This window comes from Labrus bergylta, chromosome 15, assembly GCF_963930695.1.
Source record: "Labrus bergylta chromosome 15, fLabBer1.1, whole genome shotgun sequence".
Lineage (NCBI taxonomy): Eukaryota > Metazoa > Chordata > Actinopteri > Labriformes > Labridae > Labrus > Labrus bergylta.
This window is the reverse complement of record NC_089209.1, coordinates 11,815,172-11,833,696: the sequence shown is the minus strand read 5'-3', so window position 1 is coordinate 11,833,696 and position 18,525 is coordinate 11,815,172. Positions and strand designations below refer to the sequence as shown.

The following is an 18,525-nucleotide window of genomic DNA, read 5'->3' as shown; positions in this document are numbered from 1 at the left end:
AACACTTGTGTGAAGCAAAGAAAAACAAACAAGTAAATACTTTATGTTTAATTATTTGCAAAGAGTATTCTTCATGAAGTCGGCATTAGCAAACTGTACATACATAAATAACCATATTCATATTTGATCATTTTTTATACAGATTCTGTTTCAACAAGGCGGCGAGTCTGATGACTCATCACAGCAGAATAATTATCGCAGTAATTACAAAGCACACTATTTCAGGTCACAGCCGTCTACTAAAACACTACCAGTGATTGTTCCGCTTCCTTAAAAGCCGGGGACTTTCAAGTGCATGCTTAAAAAAAAGATAAAAAAATAACTGCCTTTCTTAAAAAGCATTTCAACAATAATGTACAAGCTTAAGTTTAACAATGGAGCGTATATTTTTTTTTTATATATGCCCCAGCTGATTAAATTCTCCGGAAAAAAAGAAAGTATACAAGCCTTGGGAAAAGAAGTCGGCCACCTTGGCTGGACGGCTTCAGTGCAGTACCTTTCGTCAGTGCTCATGTCAGTGCTTTAAGTTCGGATTTGACTTTAAATTCGTAATATTTCAGCACTCAAACTGGACGTCTCTTGTACATTTTCAAGGTTAAACATCCCACACTCAAGGTGGAGCTTTAGCTTAATCCAAACTAACTAATCTGTCAACTGATTAAATACAAAATAAATAGTAGCAGCACTGGATATCATGGACAAAAAGCACAGTCGACTTTGGCTCCTAACATACAATATATAAATAGTGCTTTGTTTTTATTGATTTCACAGGTTTCTACAGAAACCTTCAAAATAAAAAATACATATTTAAGTTAAAACGACATGAAATAATTGAAGGAGGGAGGGGGGTCTCCGGATGAAAGTCCATTTATCCGGATTGGGAGTTTAAAGGGTGGAGGTGATTTCAGGACGTGTGTGCAATGTAAGTGAGAGAAGTCTTCGTTTCATCTCTGAGTCACTTCATAATGCTCGAGCTCCCCTGCAGGGGAAGAGTTTTTCTTTTTAGGGCACAGGGTGAGAGGAGACATTCACAGGAGTCAGTGGAGTCCTTGGCAAAGCAGAAAGTAGACATTTGCTGCGTCTCATATGGGAGGAGGTCCGTTGGTGTAGCGCAGCATGGGATGGAAAGAGCGGGCAAAGTTGTTGGCATGGTGGCAGCTATAGTCCTCCTCTGTCATGGGCACCAGACAGGCCAGGCCAATGAGGAGCAGAAGGAGCAGCTGGAATGGGAGTGCGGCCCGAAAGACCCTCAGCAGGAAGGACGGGCCTTTAGAGGAGGAGGAGGAGGAGGAGGAGGCGACACCATCCTGAAAGTCAGAATGGGAGGAAACGCAGCCAGCGGCGCCTGGTGATTTGCTCCGGCTGCAGGAAGACACAGACACAGGTTAATCTCAGCAGAGAACAGACCTGAGTGAGCTAGTACTTGCAAGTCACTCTTGTGTTTTTTAACCCACATGATCACCATATTCTTCTCAGAATTGATGCTCTATAACATGATTAAAAATACTCCAACCAAATGGGCTTGAATCAGAAATGCGTTGTAATAAATCTAAGTCTGCTTTTAGTTCATTGATAAAATGACGCAGACTACCAAATACTTTGAGTGTTGACCACCGTTTAAGTTTCATGTCATTAGGAGAAACGTATGAAGACAAAGTCTATCATTTTGAGATTGTTTTACAGAAGGAAATATCTTCTGGTTTGAAGCGTTGTTTTGGAAAAACGCACTCTGCTGATGAGTATTTTTCACCATTGTTTGGACTTCTCATGGACCAAACCAAGAATTGGAAAGTAAATGACTGATACGGTAAATTAATCAATAATAGTGGCAGTAAATCTGTTAATTCTGAAAATTCACGTGGGTTGAGTAACAAAACTGTTTGCAAATACTACTTTTACAATGTCTGGCAAAAGTAGGGAAAAAAAAAAATAAAATCAACAAATACTCGACAGGAGGAAAAGTAAAAATAGAGCAAATCCAGCATCCACGAGGTAAAAAGAGAGCTGAACACTGACAGAGACACGTACATTAAACCTACACACACAAACACACACACACACCAGTCACAAACATACTTTAAAAAAAGAATCGAGGCACAGGCATTCATAGATATGGGGGCTGTATCTCATGAGGGGAAACACTCTGTCTTTAGAGTCAAGTGTGTGAGAGTTCAATGTCACGTCTCATTCCAAACACACGCAGGAGCCAAAAGCCTTTCTGGTTTCCACTCCTGGAGCCAAGAGTGAAGAGGAGGAAACAGCAAGTTCTCACTGCGACTCATCCTCACACAAGGCTGCAGGAGGGTCAGACGCGCTGATGCTCCTCCTGCCACTCCTCCTGCCACTCACTCTGCGGCCAATTTCATGTATCCCATATTCACTGTTAGTTCACTGTTAACCCTAGAATGTGAGAGAGTCCCTGCTCCTCATTTAAAGGATGCTAACAGGGAAAACAGAGACTCAAGACTAGTTTAGGTTTGGTCTACACCAGGCCTGTGTGTTATTCTTGTGTCAATTCAGAAAAATCTTAGAAAGTTAATCAGAAATGAGATTTAAGGGTCTGGAAAAGAAACAAAGGAAAGAAAGTGGGAGTTAAGGTAGGAGGAAGAAAAGTGCAGGAGTTATTGGTTCACATCCTGCTTTAGAGGAGAATGAAAAAGGAAGGAAGCGTGAGAAAGGAAACAGAAGGGCTGAGGAGGAGGAGGAGGAGGGGGGGGAGAATAAATCTCTGAGATTCCAGTATTGCCATCTAGTGGGCGAAGACAGAACCACAGTCACTCTGAGAAAGGAGAGGCAACGAAAAAGAACAACAAGGCAATATTTCATGATGCCATTCAAGAAGCAGCATGGCAAAGAGAAGCAGTGAAAATAAAACATATAACGGAGGGAGCAGCCTGATGAAGGCGATTCCCCTCTCTTATAAGAGCTGGTAACAAGGTCTCTAGAAGAAGGGACAATCATGGAACACAGGGTAAAGCCTGAAAACCAAATCAAGAGGCTAAAATGATAAAGAGTCTATTGTTTGTATTTGTTTTACTATGATTAAAGCTGATTGTGGTTAAATGATTTTCTCAAGTTGAATCAATAAAATCATGTTTCTAGTCAGGCATATCTTTGGTTCCATCATCATCCTTTGTTTCTAGAGTCCAGGATTGAGGTACCTGTGGCGCCGGACGCTCTCAGGGTGTCCTGGGTGGGCCTGACTACTTTTGCCTCGGGGCTGAACCACGCAATGAGCGGGGAGGGGTAAAAGAAAGAAAAGAATGTTTCAGTCAAGGGCAAATCAAGACAAAGCTTCAGATGAGAGGAAAAACAAATCATATAAAGAGCCATAACATCGCTAAGTAAAAGGAATCATCGTCAACCAAAAAGCAGCAACATAATCAGTGACGAACCAAGAAATCTGGCTTCTCCACTTATTCATCAAAAGTCAAGTTACTTAGAAACTGACAAATTACATTTTTGAACAGTCAGGAAACTGAAACAAAAATGTTTTTTTTTTTTTCTTTACATTTAAAAAAATAAAAAGCTAAAACATAAAGTTGTATCATGTGAAATGAAAAGCCAGGTTTTCTTGTACATTTTGGGCAGGTCAACATGGAGAGGGCAGCAAAAATCATTGTAAAAGAAAGGCAGGGGTGGAGGGTAGCAACAAATCTGGATGTGGACATACATATAAAAGGGAATCAATTTTATCAGTAGCAAAAAAAAAAAGGGGGGGTAGCACAGAGGGGCTCTTTTAGAGATTGTCTACTTGGGGGAATAAAGGGGAAAAGGTAAGACTGTTGGAATTTTTGCTGTGTGCATGAAGCATACGGTTTAGCCCCTCCTGCTGGACATCATGAGGGGGAACATTACCAATCGTTTGCGACTCTGGACGGTCACCTCTGACACAGGAGAAGCTGATGCGCAGGGTTCAGATTTGGCAACGGGCAGCGGTAAACAAACCTAAAATAAAAATAAATCAATACAGCAGATTCAGTAACATAGTTAGACTGGATTAAAACAGCTGAACGAAAGAGGATTCATTCAGTCTTATTTTTTTGTTTTATCATTTCCTGACCTGCTGTGTGTCCACCGCCTCCAGTCTCCTCTCCAGCCCCTCAAGGTCAGAGCTGACCTCCCTCAGGAGCAGCCTCAGTCTGTTCAGGATCACGTGAACCTTCTCCTGAGCCTCCAGACACTCGCTGCCCTGATCCCAGATCTGCTCAGAGACCTGCTGCTGCAGCGTCACAGCGTGAGGTTTGGTGTTGACCAGGAGCTGAGCGGAAAGCTCCTGAAGAGACGACACTTTATGCTCTGAGTCAAGCAGCTCGCGCTTGATTTGCTGCAGGAAAACAAGGTAGACGGGGTAATCAATGGCATGTTCAACATCTTTGTTATGAAACTGCTGAATATGTTTCTCTTTATATTAAATGGCAAGTCCAAGTGGCTTTTTCAAAAGTAATTGTAACAAATTCTGCTTTGCTAACATGTTTTATTCTTTGTATTGTCCATATTTAAGAACATGTTTAAATGTTGTAGTGTTTCCTTTAAAAAAAAACTTTTTGCAAAAAGACCACTACTGCTGTGAAAGCTGTTGTTATCACTGTGGTCAGTGTCAAACTAGAGTTCCACTAAAGTCTGTATCATTTTATTGTATCATTCACAATTTGTCGTCATAGTTATTGAGCTAACGCCGATGAATGAGAAGAGAAGAGAAGCGTTACATTACATGCACGAAGGTACACCAATTGTGCACTGGTCGCTAACCGACCGCGTGAAATAAACGGCAAGCGCCTTGCTTGTTTGCTTTCTCGTGTGAATGGCGCAGGAATTATTCAGGAAAATTCACAATCGAAGACTTTATGCAGGAGATTTATTCGGGGGCTGGCAGGAAAAAGTAATGATCAAATCGAGGGTGAAAAATGTGACCATTCCACATGCAGCTCAGCTTGTTATGGAGAAAATGTTGGTAAATTTTGTGCAGGTGTGAAAACACTAAATAATTATGGTTGAGAAGTCAACCATATTGAAAAAAAAAAAGAAAACCCTGCAGGTTATCTTTCAGTTTCAACCAAATTCTAGTGTGATGAGTCTCATTAAAAGTAGTAACAGTGGAGAGAGCTTGTCTTATATTATAAAACATATTAAATCTTTTTTTTTTTTCTCAACATACCGTCAGAGTTTTGTGATGTGCTCGCAGTGTTTCGCGATCCAGTTTGGGAGGGATGGGCACCACCTTGTTCCTCCTGCGGTCGATGTTCTCCAACCACAGCAGCAGACCGTGGCTCATCTCGTGAAACTCCTGAAAGGACAGATGGTGCATACCACTTTTTCAGTTTCAAAAGATAGCTGTTAAATCAAAGCAATTAAAAAAAAAACGATGTGGTATAAGGAAGAAAGTTAAATAAACATAAATCCCAATAGAAGTTAGGCTTCACATATTTGTAAATAATAAAAGTTGGGAGTTTTGACACAAAATCGATTAAAAATGCTTTTGTATTCTTCATGCCTGACACACATACAAAGAAAGTTTTATTTTTATTGTGTACAAAGCAGAAAAGGGCTGCCTATTAATGATAACACTTTGCTGGAACGTGTTCATATAGTGTATGTGTGTGTGTGTGTGTGTGTGTGTGTGTGTGTGTGTGTGTGTGTGTGTGTGTGTGTGTGTGTGTGTGTGTGTGTGTGTGTGTGTTTGAGTACCTGGCACTGCATCAGCGCCTTCTGCAGCTCTTCCCTCCAGTCCTCCAGGGAGGTACCGAGTCGATCCCAGCGTGTGTTCATCTCTTTCAGTCCATCCCTGAGCTCCCACGCCTCCTCAGAGTCGGGGTCCGATTGGAGGAAGTCTGCACTGCTTAGGTTGATGGACAAGACCTCCGACTTGTGGGTGTCCATCCCCTTTTGCAGCTCCTGAAGGGAACAGTGATATAATGACACAGAGCTAGGAGCTAAGCAGACTGTAGCTGGGTTTCAGATAGGGGAAGCTGAGAATACAAACCAGAGAGCAGCAGGATTGTGAGGTGTGTGTGACACAGTTAGACATAGTTTATCAGGCTGCAGTGGGCTGTATTTATAGAACAATGGCATCTTGGCAAGGGATTTCAGTCAGGAACAGCTGGACTAAGAACTCAGGGGAGGATCCAGACTTTTTGACTGGGTTGGCCCCAATGATTTCTGCAGGGACTGGCATGAAGTATATTTGCACAAACACACAACTGAATAGCTTTTATTTACCCTTTCTGTCTCCCCTAGTCATACAGTATATACTTTAACTACTATTAGGATCAAAGTATGTAAAAGATGTCTTATCCTTGTGTATATTTTGGAACTTTAAAAAGTAATAAAAGATTGGCAACGTATGAATCTTCTTAGCTTATCTCTTTGAAGACCAAAAAAGAAGATATGTATGCTCAAAGTCACAATTTTAAGTACTTTCTAAAAAAAAAAAAAAGAGTACCATATTGAAATTTAAAAAAGCAAAAAGCAAACTGTAGCAAAACAAATAGTTCATTTTAAGGCCCAAGCCACCTCAAGCAACACAGTGAACCCACGCCTGTCCTAACAGACTCATGGAAGTGTGGGTGAGTGGAAGGACAAAATTGTCAGTGCTTTAAAAGTGAAGTAAAACATCAAATCCTAGCTGAAAGGAAGTGGAAATGAAAAATTCCAATTACTACTGGATTTGCTTTGTAATCTTTTCACTTTGATACAGAAGCTGAGACAGACACAGTCAAAGTACCTTGAGCTTCTTGATCCTCTGCTGGATGGTGTGTATGTCAGTGCTGAGTTGGAGCCCTCGCAGCTGGCTGAGTTCAGCCTCGGACTGACCCAACCAGGCCCTCATTGTCTGCAGGTCTGAGATCAGCTGCTGCCACTGCTGCAGGTTCTGTTTGTTTCTGTGCTTCTCACTCAGAGACTGAGCCTGGATTAGCTCCCAGCGCTCGATCACACCTGCAGGGAAAACAGATGCTTCAGCTTAACTCAGTGCACACACTGTTTACATGAAGGGGTCGTCTGTCTACAGGGTTTCAGGATGATGTTCGTGTGTGTGACTGACCGGCACTCTGAGTGTCTGTGCTGGTGGGGTTGATGAGTCCCGGCATGTCGTCCTCGTCCTCAGTCAGCTCTCCCTCGGCTCTCTTTACGGCGTCTATACTGCCTCGACACTCTCCCATCAGACGCATCTGAAGGATGATGAGTTCAATTATTTACATTTGTAAAAGTAATGGTTCTCATTAAAAAAACATGTGCACATAAAATGACAAAACAGCTACACACACAAGCAAATGACAATCAAAGAGATAAATGAAAAAAAATAACTTAAGAACACGTCAAAATCCTGCATGTGTGTAGCAAAATTACTATAAACATTGAACACATCAATATAACGAATAATCATATTTAAACTATGAATTATGTCTAAACCACCTCGAGTCTGTAAGTGGTTGTCTAAATGTTCATAGTTGGATGTATTTACACTGGAGAGAATATACAAAGTGGAGCTACTTCACGGTTCAATTTTTTTATCTTGATTATGTGACGCATGGTCTTGAAAAGTTTAATGTAAGGGACAATAAAAAAACAAAAAAACAATCAACCTCTTTAATGCATTTAAACTAATGTTTTCAGGACATTTCTGTCTTGGCTTAACTTTTAAGAAGGTAAGCTGTCTTTTTATCAATTCACTTTCCAAGTCACAATGTTTCACAAGACAGCAAAGGACACTTCAAATGAGCAGGACTCACATAGCCCATGTAGGTGGAGTCTATGTCGGGGCTGGAGCTGTTGGCAGTGGTCTCTCTCTGCTGCAGGTGGAACCGTCCTGCATCCAGAGCCTGATCCAACTGTCTGAGACTCGCCTCCAGCTGGCCCGGCTCACCTAAAGGGAGGCAACAACAGGGTCATGAAAACATGGAGGGTACAGCTTTTCACAATAATCATTCATTTGGTTAGCATGCTGTTGGTTTGAACCGGTGCTGTGATGGCATGCGTTAGTCTGAAATGCAAAATGAAAGAGTGACAGAAAAGAACTCAAAGTCAGGATTTAATGGGTTAAAAATGATATTAGCTATGAAATGAATGACAAGAGCAAACATTTTTATGGACACTAGCATGCAGTGACTGCACTAATACATTGTTTTAATAAAGTAGGATCCATATGAATTTGGGGACATGCAGTAGTAATGATGCTCCTTTGCAGGTAGTAACATTTAGTGTATCACGTTTAGTTAACGACATGCTCTCCTATCTCATGCTGTAACACTCTTGTTTCCTACCAGAGGATGATTTCAGTGTGTTCTCGGTCAGTTTTATATAAGCCTCGGGGCTCTCTGGGATAATTACATCTGGGAAGAGAAATATAAAACATGTACTTTTATAATTTTGATATAATTTAAAGTTTTTACTGTGTAAATCTACATGGATGCAGCATTGACGTCCTCACAGCAAATAAGGACGCTTGGATTTCAGAGCTCTCTGAATGGTCCTTTTCCGTTTTGTTTGTTTGTGTTCAAACAACATTTTTTTCAACCAAAGTTATCACCTTTATTGCTAGAATCACGCACAAGTGTTTTCACTCCCTGTTACTAAATACAAGAAGTGAGATTGTAACTGGCACCAGATCTGTAGAAATCTCTGCTTGAAACAGTTTTCCATCCTTTGAAAATAAATGATCTTTGCCTTGTTTTGATATTATGAGGTGAAAACATGGAAGTTGAAATACATTACTGTGTAAATACTTGATCTTCTGTGATTAAATTGTGTCTTCTGTCTTTTCCACACTTGAAAGACAAAATTACTGTTTCCTTACCACCAACAAAAACGATTTCCTCATCAATGCTTTAAAACCAGAATCTTTCTTTCTTTTTTTTTTTTAAATAATCTTTAACAGATGCATTACCTCACTACAAAAAAATTAAAATTCTTCCAAGGAACTTTTAAGTCATTTTTCAGACCTGTAAAACGCTGAGTAAACAAACAAAAAATATTCATCAAGTATGTATCAATAAAAATCCTTCATAGAGTGATGAAGTGAAGCTGGACTGACCTGACAGCACCGTGGCAGCTGTCCTCAGATACTCATCCTCCTCCTCTTGCCCTCGCCTCCTCTCCCTGTGACCTCGTCCACCTGGGCTCTCCAGGTCTCTGCTCAGGTCGTAGTCGTGGTCCCACTCTAAAGGGATGGAGTCAACACTGGCCGGCGTGTCACGTCCTGAGCGGTCAGCCCGGATGAGGGCAGTCGTGCCCGAGGGGGGGCGGCTGGATGGGCGGGGCAGAGAGGAGTCGCCCCACTGCAGCTCCGAGAGGTCTCCACCTTCCTCCAGTTCCAACTCTCTGTCCGAACCATCGAGCTCGTCATCGGCCAGCTGAGGAAGACGGACATGAGGGAGTTAGTGTAAGGAAGCAAGGACACATGGCAGAAAGGTCAGACTCTGTAAAAAAAATATATATATATGTGGAACTAAGAAGTGTGAAAGCAGCTTGTGAGGTGTACAGAGTGGAAAAACATGACACTGTTGTAAACTCAGTTTGCTCACAGCTGTCAGAATGAAAGTATGTTGGACAAATGTTTGCAGCATGTCGAGGGTAGGGAAGGAGAACAGCTGTGAATTTTGAAGGGTTTGCAGACTAGTCTTCAAAAATGTCTATCAGCAATGCAAAAAACTAACTTCATGCAACTTTTGCATTTGAATTCATCAGACGTAGTGTTTCTAAAAAAAAAAAAAAAAACTACTTTAATGCACACACTTCCACTGTAAAATTAGAGTTGTATTGATGATGATAGAGAATGTTTTCTGTTAAATCTTGACTCACAGGCAGCCGTGTGAGTTTCTTGTAGTATCTGTCGACTCGTCCGAACACCTCCTGACAGTATCTCTGCAGCTCCTCCAGCTCCTCCTCGATGACAGCTGCGTCCAGAGGTTCACTCTTTTCAATCAGAGCGTCACCCTGTCTGAACACCAGCTCGATCTTCCCCGTGTTCAGATAGATCTCCTGCTGGAACGCCTGAGAACCACACGCAGCAGAGATCGAGAATAGAGACAGAAAATGAGAATGGGAAGAAAAAAAACTAAATTTAAAAATAAAAAGCTGCAGAGAAAATGTATTAATATACAGTAGCAGAGAGTATACACAAAAGTCTTTATATTACACTAAATACTTTTCAAACTATACTAAACTGCCATGATAACATACTCTATAAAGGTGTAGTCTTTCTGTCTCACCCTGAGCTGTTTTATCTTGGCCTGAACGTCACACTCAGAGAAGTGCTCGATGTTTGTCAGCTGGAGGTCCATCTCTGTCAGCCACACCAGAATGCTGTCTCGAGCCGTCTCAAACTCCTCTCTCTGGACAATGAAGTGCTGAACGAATAAAAAGACGTGCACACACAACCATGATTTAATGATTTCCTTCATCTTTTTTTTTTTAAGAAGACTGGGGCTGTTTCTCCATGAATGAGATTATTATTGAGCCAACAATCTGAGACCGCGTTACCTTGAGTCTTCGTAGGATGGCTGCCACCCTCTTCTGCAAGTTATCCCATCGCCTGTTCCCATCATGCACCATTTCTTTGAGTTGGCAGGAGGAGTCGGTGCGGTTCTCCCTGGCCAGGCGACGGTACTGTTTGTTGATGAGCTCTAGTTGGGTCAGACACTCCTGTACCTGCCGCTGGAAGGCCTGCAACAAAAATACAAACATGCACAAATGAGCTTTGAATAAAGACGACTGAGTTGTAAACAAAATGACTTCTTCAGAGAAAAGACCCTCAAACATAGAGTCTCTTAATTTTCAGCCCTGCAGGAGGCTGCTTATATTTTTGACAAGCCCCTTCAGTAAAAAAATAAAAATGATCTGTAGATTGTCATTCTGTCATATCATCGTATTGCTCATTCTACTATAGTTTCAAAGTCTATATCTGTAGATTATTCAATAGATATGAAAGGGGTACGTTTATTAAAAATGAACGGCATGAACACAAACATCTTCAGTCAGGTCATGCAGGGACAATATTTCTCGTACTCCATGTGTTGTACAGAGAGTCTCAACTGAAAGGAAACTGAAAATATTTTCTGTCCTGTGTTGACAAAGAAAATAGAAATTGGCATAATAGTTCATAAGTGGTTATTAAATTCTATATTCTTGAAAAGAGCAAATGATTCCATGTTTAAAAATGTTTTACTTTCCACTCAGGCACAAACTCAGCAGATTCTCAGAGGCTGGATGGGAAAGTCAGCGAGCTGGAATGTGCACGTGCACGGTGATAGACAGCAGCAGCAGCTGAGCAGACCAGTGCAGACGAGTTTGAGCAACATGACACTCTTTCCCTTTCTTCAATGTTTCCCCTTCTCTGCACAGACACTTTCTGTCTAGAGATGTATTCAGCTAATGCGGACATGATATTCTGACAGGAAACTTTAAAAGATAAAAGCATGCACATGTAACAGACACTACATCTAAAAGAAGGCTCTTTGCTCGAAAGACATGCGATGCAGTGTAGCTATCTTTTACGACGCATTATACTAAAACGAGAATTGGACATACCTCAAACTTTTTAAGCTCTTCTTTGGCAACAGTATAAAGAACTCCAGAGGAGTTGGGCAGAGCTGCTGTCCTTTCTGAGGTCTTCAGCCAATCTTCAAACCTTGAGTAATCATCCAGAAACCTCTGCCACAACCTCCACGTCTCCTCGATCCTGCACAGAAAAGGCTTTCAGTAATGCCATAGCTAAACAATCTCAAATTACTATTTTTAAGGCTCATACAAAAAGAATCCGCAGAAGTTAAGTACGAGTCACTGACTTGAGCCTCCTCTCCATGGACATGGCACAGATGTTCCTCCAGCGTCTGTCCAGCCCTCGGGTCGCCTGCTGGATGGAGTCGCACTCCGTCTCTGTGGAGCAGGCGTCACAGTCGTGCAGCAGGACTTCACACAGGTTCAGTACTGATGCCACACCTGTGCTGTGTTTCTCAATGTCCCTCTGCAGCTCCTACAAATCATTCAGAAAAACCTTTAACATTTACTGGATTTCAAGGTTGTATGAGTAGCCCTGAGTTTGCTCACATGTGCTTTTCATTTATGTTTCATGATTACAAGTAAACATTAACTTAAATTAACGCAGGCTCCTTTAAGCTATAAATGAATCAGACACATTTCAGGCATGCTGAACTAAATAAATGGCTGTATTAGTTAACTTTTCAACTGTGGAGAGGAAGGAGGTCAGTGGGGTCTCACAATCCAGTCCACAATTAGAGCAGCACCCTGGCAGCAGGAAGGACACTGATACTAACTGTGGACTAGCTTCAAAAAAACAGCCAGGGATGAATGCATGAGTCATGCTGTAGTTTCCTCACGTGGCTCAGTGTCACTTATTTCCAGCTATGTTTGAGCCATATTGTTTTGTTCTTAACGGATCTCAGCTCAATAAAGAGAAGGAAGCTTGTAAACAAATCTGCACGCTCTGCTGCTCTGTATTCCTGTTTGTGCGTGTTGTCCCTCCTAACCTGCTGCTGGTTGAGTTTCCTTTGAATCTCCTGGTCGTCGCAGGTGCTGTAGACGATCGGCCTGGACAGCTCCGTCTCGATGTGAGCCAGCCACGAACGCAGGCTGCTCATGTTTTTATCTAACTGCTGCACCGCCACCAGAGTCTCCCTCAACTTCTTCACCCTGGTAGAAAAAAACAGAGTCAGAGAGGGAGTCAGAGTCAGCACACGGGAGAGCTGTGAGCACATTTAAGAAAACAGTTCAGTAAGCCAATAACGTGGTCCAGATTCTGTTCAGTTCGATGAGTGGATATAACAACAAACCACAAAGCATGCTGAAAATACAAACCAAGGAAATCACTTACTAAATCAAAAGATGAAATAAAATAAAAGTCAGAAGCCAATCAGTTATGTGCATGAATGTTTCTGATTCTAAAAGAAATACTGCTCGTTTCTGTTTATTTAGTTGATAATGAGATGCACATGAAATCTATCATAAGAAAGATGTTTATCAAGAAGAGAAACAAATTTAGACATCTTCAGATTAAACATTTTTCATAAGAACCAAAATCTCACAAATGTAACTCTCTGTTTGAACCTACAATTCAAAGCAAAAACGACTTTTCATTTTTCACCATCATGAGCCAAGCAGAGCAAAAGAGTAACCTGAAAATGAGGAGTAGAAGATCAGATACTTTTGTTGAGAAGTGATGAATCCTTACTTCACACCACACAACAAACGTTAGATTTTCTCCCTTGCACGAGTATCATTTAACACACAGCAGCATAGGTGTGATTCTCCAATGCAGGTTAAAAGCACAAAACAAACAATACAAAGCACATGAAGCTTGATACAATTACGAATCTGCCATGTTGTTGTTGTTTACAGTGCAGCCTTTAAAAAAAAAAAAAAAAAAAACAGCTTTAAGATAAATTCTCAATTTTGTCCTGCCTGGAGACATCACAGTCGCAGTCCGGCAGATCCTCGCTCGGGCATCCCGCCATATTGTCCGTCTCTAATTCCAAAACCATGGGGGAGCCGAGTTGCCAAAGACAACGTAAACGTCAGGAAGCGTTACAATGTTGATCTCAATGCTTCTCTGCTCTGTCTTTGAGCTCCACATGGGACTTTCTCTACACTGTCTGTCTGTGCAGGGGGGGGGGGAGGTAGTGGAGGGGCGGAACAACTGTGACTTATCAACTGTTTCTCTTCAAGGTTAAAAAAAAGGGAACCCCAAACATGCGGGAGTCTGTGTGTGTGTGTGTGGATATATGTGTGTGTGTGTGTGTGTGTGTGTGAGTGCCTGAGAGTGACAAGTGCTGCTGTTTCTAAAAACAGACTTACAGTCAGAGACATGTGCTGCAGAGCCGGTCTGTGTCGGAGTATCACACTCCAGATACACACAAATGGAGTATGAGCAGTCGTAAAGTTGGAAACTTTGTAGGCAGAGAAACTTCATTGGATAGTTTGCGACAAGAAGGACAGTTTTAATATGAAGCATGTTAGCAAGGTGGATAATAAAAGATCCTTATTTCTTTAAAACATGACTCCAGTTAAAGGCAATGCTAAAATTCAAAATAAAACACTCGATTTTCAGTTATTCTAGTCATTCAAATGTTACAAACTCTCTGTCCTGTTGTTTTGAGTAAAGGACGGACGTAAGAGACAAAGAAAGTGCAGCTGTTTGTGTTAGGTCAGACACAGTACTCCCCTTCTTCCCTCGTCCAGTACTGAGGGCAACAGCCGGAAGACAGCAGGGGGAGGGGGAGGGGGAGGGGGAGGGGGAGGGGGGGGGGGGGGGGGGTGGGCGGGCAAAATGGTAGATGAAGAGCAAACAAGACGTCAAAGAGGGAAGAAGAGGAATGTCAACTCTGCCTTCTTGGCTTGCAACTCTGCTAAGTAGGAGGAGTCCCACTGACACCAGCAAGGAACGCAGGAAATGCCTCAGCAGCATTGTGGGGGAAAGAAATTCCCAACAGAAGTACTGGAGTGCCATGGGGGAAACCATAGCAACAAAATGAGGCCAAGACATGCCTGAACTAAAAAAAAAGTGTGTTGTGTGTAGGGTTAAAAGTGAGAATGGGGACATTTCTCTTTCTCTTGTTTTTGATAACCCAGTTTTTTTTTTACTGAGTAGACGACAATCTAGAAAAAAAAACAATTAGATAATGTGTCATGAACTTCTATCTTTTTGGGGTGGTCTTCACAGAGCCCACACAAGTCTAACAATGAAAAACTCTCCTGAGAGTGCACCCACCTGGCAGCGATGAGGTCCAGCAGGTGCTGCCAACGCTCGCTCACTTTGCTGAGTTTGTGTTGGATCTCGGCCGCCTTGCTGTCTTGGCTGGCCCTGGCAAGCCGATCTCCCATAATCTGCAGCTGCTGCTTGTTCTCCTGAGCGACACTGATCTCCTCCTGGTAGTCCTGAGAGAGAAAGAGTTAGCACATAGTTTAACACAGGGAGGTGTGAGTTCAGTAGAAGTTTATAGAACATCTGTGTGTACCTGAGACTCTGCATGCTCAACAAGTTAAGATTTTAACAGGTAATTGTTCATCTTGTGTAACTATTTAAATACATAAAAAAAACAATTGATGTAATGTGTGTGCTTTATTACAAAAAAATACAATTATTCAAAATCAAATTAAAATAAACCTTTAATTTAGGTTATTGGCAAACATACATATATATATATATATATATATATATATATTTTTTATATCAGTGCATAGCAGTGGCCTAGATAAAAATATCCTGTAATCAAAACAATCTTGACCCACCCCAACAGATTGAATCTGCTCTTACAGAGTGCATTTTTACTTACAGGAATGTGCGCTGTACATAAATATCTGCACATGTGAAATTGAAGTGTGTCTGTAATTAAGACTGCGTGCTGAATTCACCTTGCGCAGCTTTTCGATCATCTCTTCAATGCTGATGTCTCCATTCTGAGAGACCTTGCTCTCCATCTGAGTGAGCCATTCACACAGCTCCTTGTTCTTCTCATTGAACACGGCCCACTCGTTCAACTTCTCGCTCACCTGCTGCCTGCGCAGGGAAAGCTGAGGGGACAAAGGTGGAGGATGGAGGAGAATTTAGTGGGGCAGAGTACAGGATATTGGGAATGAGAGATGACAAGAAAGGAAGGACAAGAAGGAAAAGAAAACTCGGTTGTTTGGGAGCAGTAAAGATTGCGGAGAATAACTGGTTGAAGATAAATTCAATGACTTTAACTATATTGATTATTCAGAGCTAGCTATAATTAACCAGGAAAAGCTTGAAAACCAAAATCACAAATTGGCACAATAAGGATATATTTTAAAAAATCAGCCTCGGCTTTAATCTTCAGTGAATCTACCTGGTGGCAGACCTCCTCCCACTGGCGCTGAAGCAGCTGGAGGCGTTCCTGCAGGACTGTGATGTCATCTGCACTGACCACGCCCTCCAAGGAGTCCCTCAGCAGGAACAAGGAAGTGAGGTCATCCGTCCAGCCCTCCACACTGCTCTCCAACTCCTGTTCCCACAGGACATGACAGGAAATGATGAACAATGTTAAAGAGAAGACCATCCATAGCCATGAAATACTAAGACACAGTCAGACCAGCCTGTTCAGAGGGCTCTTTCTTTTCCCTCATAACCAGCATCAAAAAGTCAAGCAGAGCAGAAAACCACAGAGCAGGACTACTGAAGCTCAACTGCAGCTGCTGCACCCCACAGAAATAGTGAAACCAAAACAGCACACAGACAGAGACAGTGAGTGTCACAACAAGGCATTTCACAAAAAGTCACCAAATTTCCTATCAATGCAAGAATTTCTGAAATAAGAATAAAACAATTAACTGTGACATGTCCCAGTCAATGACAAATAAACAGCTTCATTCAAGGTGAAGGGCAAGATAAGGTAACACAGACTCATCCAACCTTGCATCTCCTCCTCCTCCGTCACTGTGACGGTTCTGCTGCAGCGTAATCATTTGAGGACCCAGAGAATGTCTTCATTACGCAACACACACACACACACACACACAATAGGAAGCACACACATATATATAAAAACACCCCCGCTGCAAACACGGATGTTCTCTCTCTTGCTCACTGCCATGCGCACGCACCCTCTTTTCCTCTCTCCATCTCTCTCCCCACCCCCTCTCTCTCCCCAGCTGATGCTCACTATGTGCAGCTACTCTGGCTACCATCCTCCTCCTCCTCTCTGAGGATGACGTGTCATGCATGAAACATGACTGCATAAAGTGTCCAACGGCCAACACAAACCGCAAATGATTATCATGCAGACTTCGCACTAAAAACGCTTTGATACAAATATGTTCTCACACAGCAGAATCCTGGCAATGACTTCAGCATGAGCTGTATTTATACAGTAACTCTTAACATTAGGACAAGCTCTTTTTAAAATACTGAAAATAATTTAAAGCCTTTAAAAAAAAAGCTCAATGTTTAAATCATTAGAAAAAATATAAACAATCAGGAAGAGTTGAACTTCTCTTTTTGAAAGACCTGAATTAAACGTTCTTCCAGAAGAACAAACGAAAGTTATGCCAACAGTCTGAAAACCGACCAAACAAGGTCACAAAACGAGACAACAGCTGCTAGATTAAGACGTTTTTTTTTCCCCTACTGCCTGTCTGTCATTTAATGTGTTTGTCCCCGTAGCCAGATTAAAAGGGTAGAGGGGAGGACAAGTCAATGTGGATGAATGTGTCACAGAGAGAGAAAGACAGAGAAAGTCTCAGGAAAAACAGAGAGATTAAGAAGGTGTATGTGTACAGCATGCATTTCAGAGAAAGAGCTATTCAGAGATATTGAACGTTTGCAAACAATTTACCTAGAAGGTTACAGTTTGTGTACATATGTGTCATAAAAACAAAACTTTTTTTGACTCCGGTCATGCAAGGATGAAGTACATACTTCTTCAGGGAAAACACAGTGACAGTAGGTGAAATAAATGTAAAACAAGCATAACAATTATATGCATTCATTCCTCTCACCTTGCATCTGATTTGCTCTGAGTGTAGCTCTTCATGATGATCAGGCAGTGGCAAAGACAGCTTTCTCTTGAAGGCCCTCAGTTTCTCGACTGATGCAGTAATGCCCTTCTCACATCGCTCCCAGTTCTACAAACAAACACACGGACAAACGCACAGGGGGATTTAGAGCATAAAACAACATACACAAAAGCACATTGACGAGATTGCAGATCTTCTCTGGAAGGGAAGTTGCTACACGTTCTTACTGCAGCTGCAGCGTCAGAAAACTAGTGATCACAAACTAACAGGCACGCATACACAAATCAACCCGAGGCTGAAGTCAGGCCACTTCAATTATCATGCAGCAGAAAGCCCCCCTCAGCTCTGAAACTCCAAAGCAACACCATGAGACAGCAAAAATCCAACAGTGAAAGAAGAGAATTAACACAGCTTCACGACAAAAGAGGGAGGTTCTGCTCCAAAGGGCACAGATTACAGCTATTCTTAGAGTCTGAATAATGGCCCGAGTTCAGGGTAAAACAGGGTAATATTTGGAGTGTTACAGCAGAGTGGCATACCTGAAGCAAGAGTCATGGAAAAAAAAAAGAAGAGCCAGGGGAAGACTAGAATAGCTGCTCTCAGTACAAGCGAAAGACAAAAGATAGAGAGGACAACTCAGATCTCAGCAGAATAAGATATGCGGATGCACCTCTTCAACTGCGTCACTCTCTAAGATTCAAAACAGGGCACTATCACAGCCTGCAAAATCTACCTCCCAGGGTTGAAATCATTACAGCTCACTGCACATTGTGTGTGTTTGTATGTGTGTGTTTGTGCCCTAGGCTGGACATTTTTCTAATGCTTGCATGTGAAAGAGTGTGTGCTTATAAATGAATCTGAGAGGAGAAGAGGGTGTGCTCCGTCTTTGTCCTCTGTTTCTTTTTAAAGGACCTGAGGTTGAAAAGTGCTGCATAATTCATGCGTTAACCTGGTTTCACTGTCCTGCATGTACAGATGGAAGGGCTAATTATGGGCTTGATGCTCCCCAGCAACCTTCAAGAAACATTTATGCTGCAG

General features: G+C 42.0%; 1 protein-coding gene across 1 annotated transcript in view; it reads right to left on the bottom strand.

Moving 5' to 3' along the window:
• Positions 1 to 33: 33 nt before the first annotated feature.
• The window catches only part of syne1a (spectrin repeat containing, nuclear envelope 1a), a 133,603-nt gene continuing 115,111 nt past the window's right edge, over positions 34 to 18,525 (bottom strand). The window contains exons 127-147 of the mRNA XM_065964167.1: positions 17,470 to 17,595; positions 15,822 to 15,977; positions 15,367 to 15,525; positions 14,723 to 14,889; positions 12,486 to 12,648; positions 11,784 to 11,971; positions 11,527 to 11,677; positions 10,480 to 10,662; positions 10,209 to 10,346; positions 9,799 to 9,990; positions 9,032 to 9,350; positions 8,262 to 8,330; positions 7,731 to 7,864; positions 7,043 to 7,169; positions 6,725 to 6,936; positions 5,689 to 5,895; positions 5,159 to 5,287; positions 4,064 to 4,327; positions 3,859 to 3,948; positions 3,162 to 3,220; positions 34 to 1,362 (exon numbers count right to left, since the gene is read on the bottom strand). Of these exons, the coding sequence (XP_065820239.1) occupies positions 1,083 to 1,362; positions 3,162 to 3,220; positions 3,859 to 3,948; positions 4,064 to 4,327; positions 5,159 to 5,287; positions 5,689 to 5,895; positions 6,725 to 6,936; positions 7,043 to 7,169; positions 7,731 to 7,864; positions 8,262 to 8,330; positions 9,032 to 9,350; positions 9,799 to 9,990; positions 10,209 to 10,346; positions 10,480 to 10,662; positions 11,527 to 11,677; positions 11,784 to 11,971; positions 12,486 to 12,648; positions 14,723 to 14,889; positions 15,367 to 15,525; positions 15,822 to 15,977; positions 17,470 to 17,595 (3,513 nt within the window). The 3' untranslated portion in view covers positions 34 to 1,082. The remainder of the gene's footprint in view (positions 1,363 to 3,161; positions 3,221 to 3,858; positions 3,949 to 4,063; positions 4,328 to 5,158; positions 5,288 to 5,688; positions 5,896 to 6,724; positions 6,937 to 7,042; positions 7,170 to 7,730; positions 7,865 to 8,261; positions 8,331 to 9,031; positions 9,351 to 9,798; positions 9,991 to 10,208; positions 10,347 to 10,479; positions 10,663 to 11,526; positions 11,678 to 11,783; positions 11,972 to 12,485; positions 12,649 to 14,722; positions 14,890 to 15,366; positions 15,526 to 15,821; positions 15,978 to 17,469; positions 17,596 to 18,525) is intronic.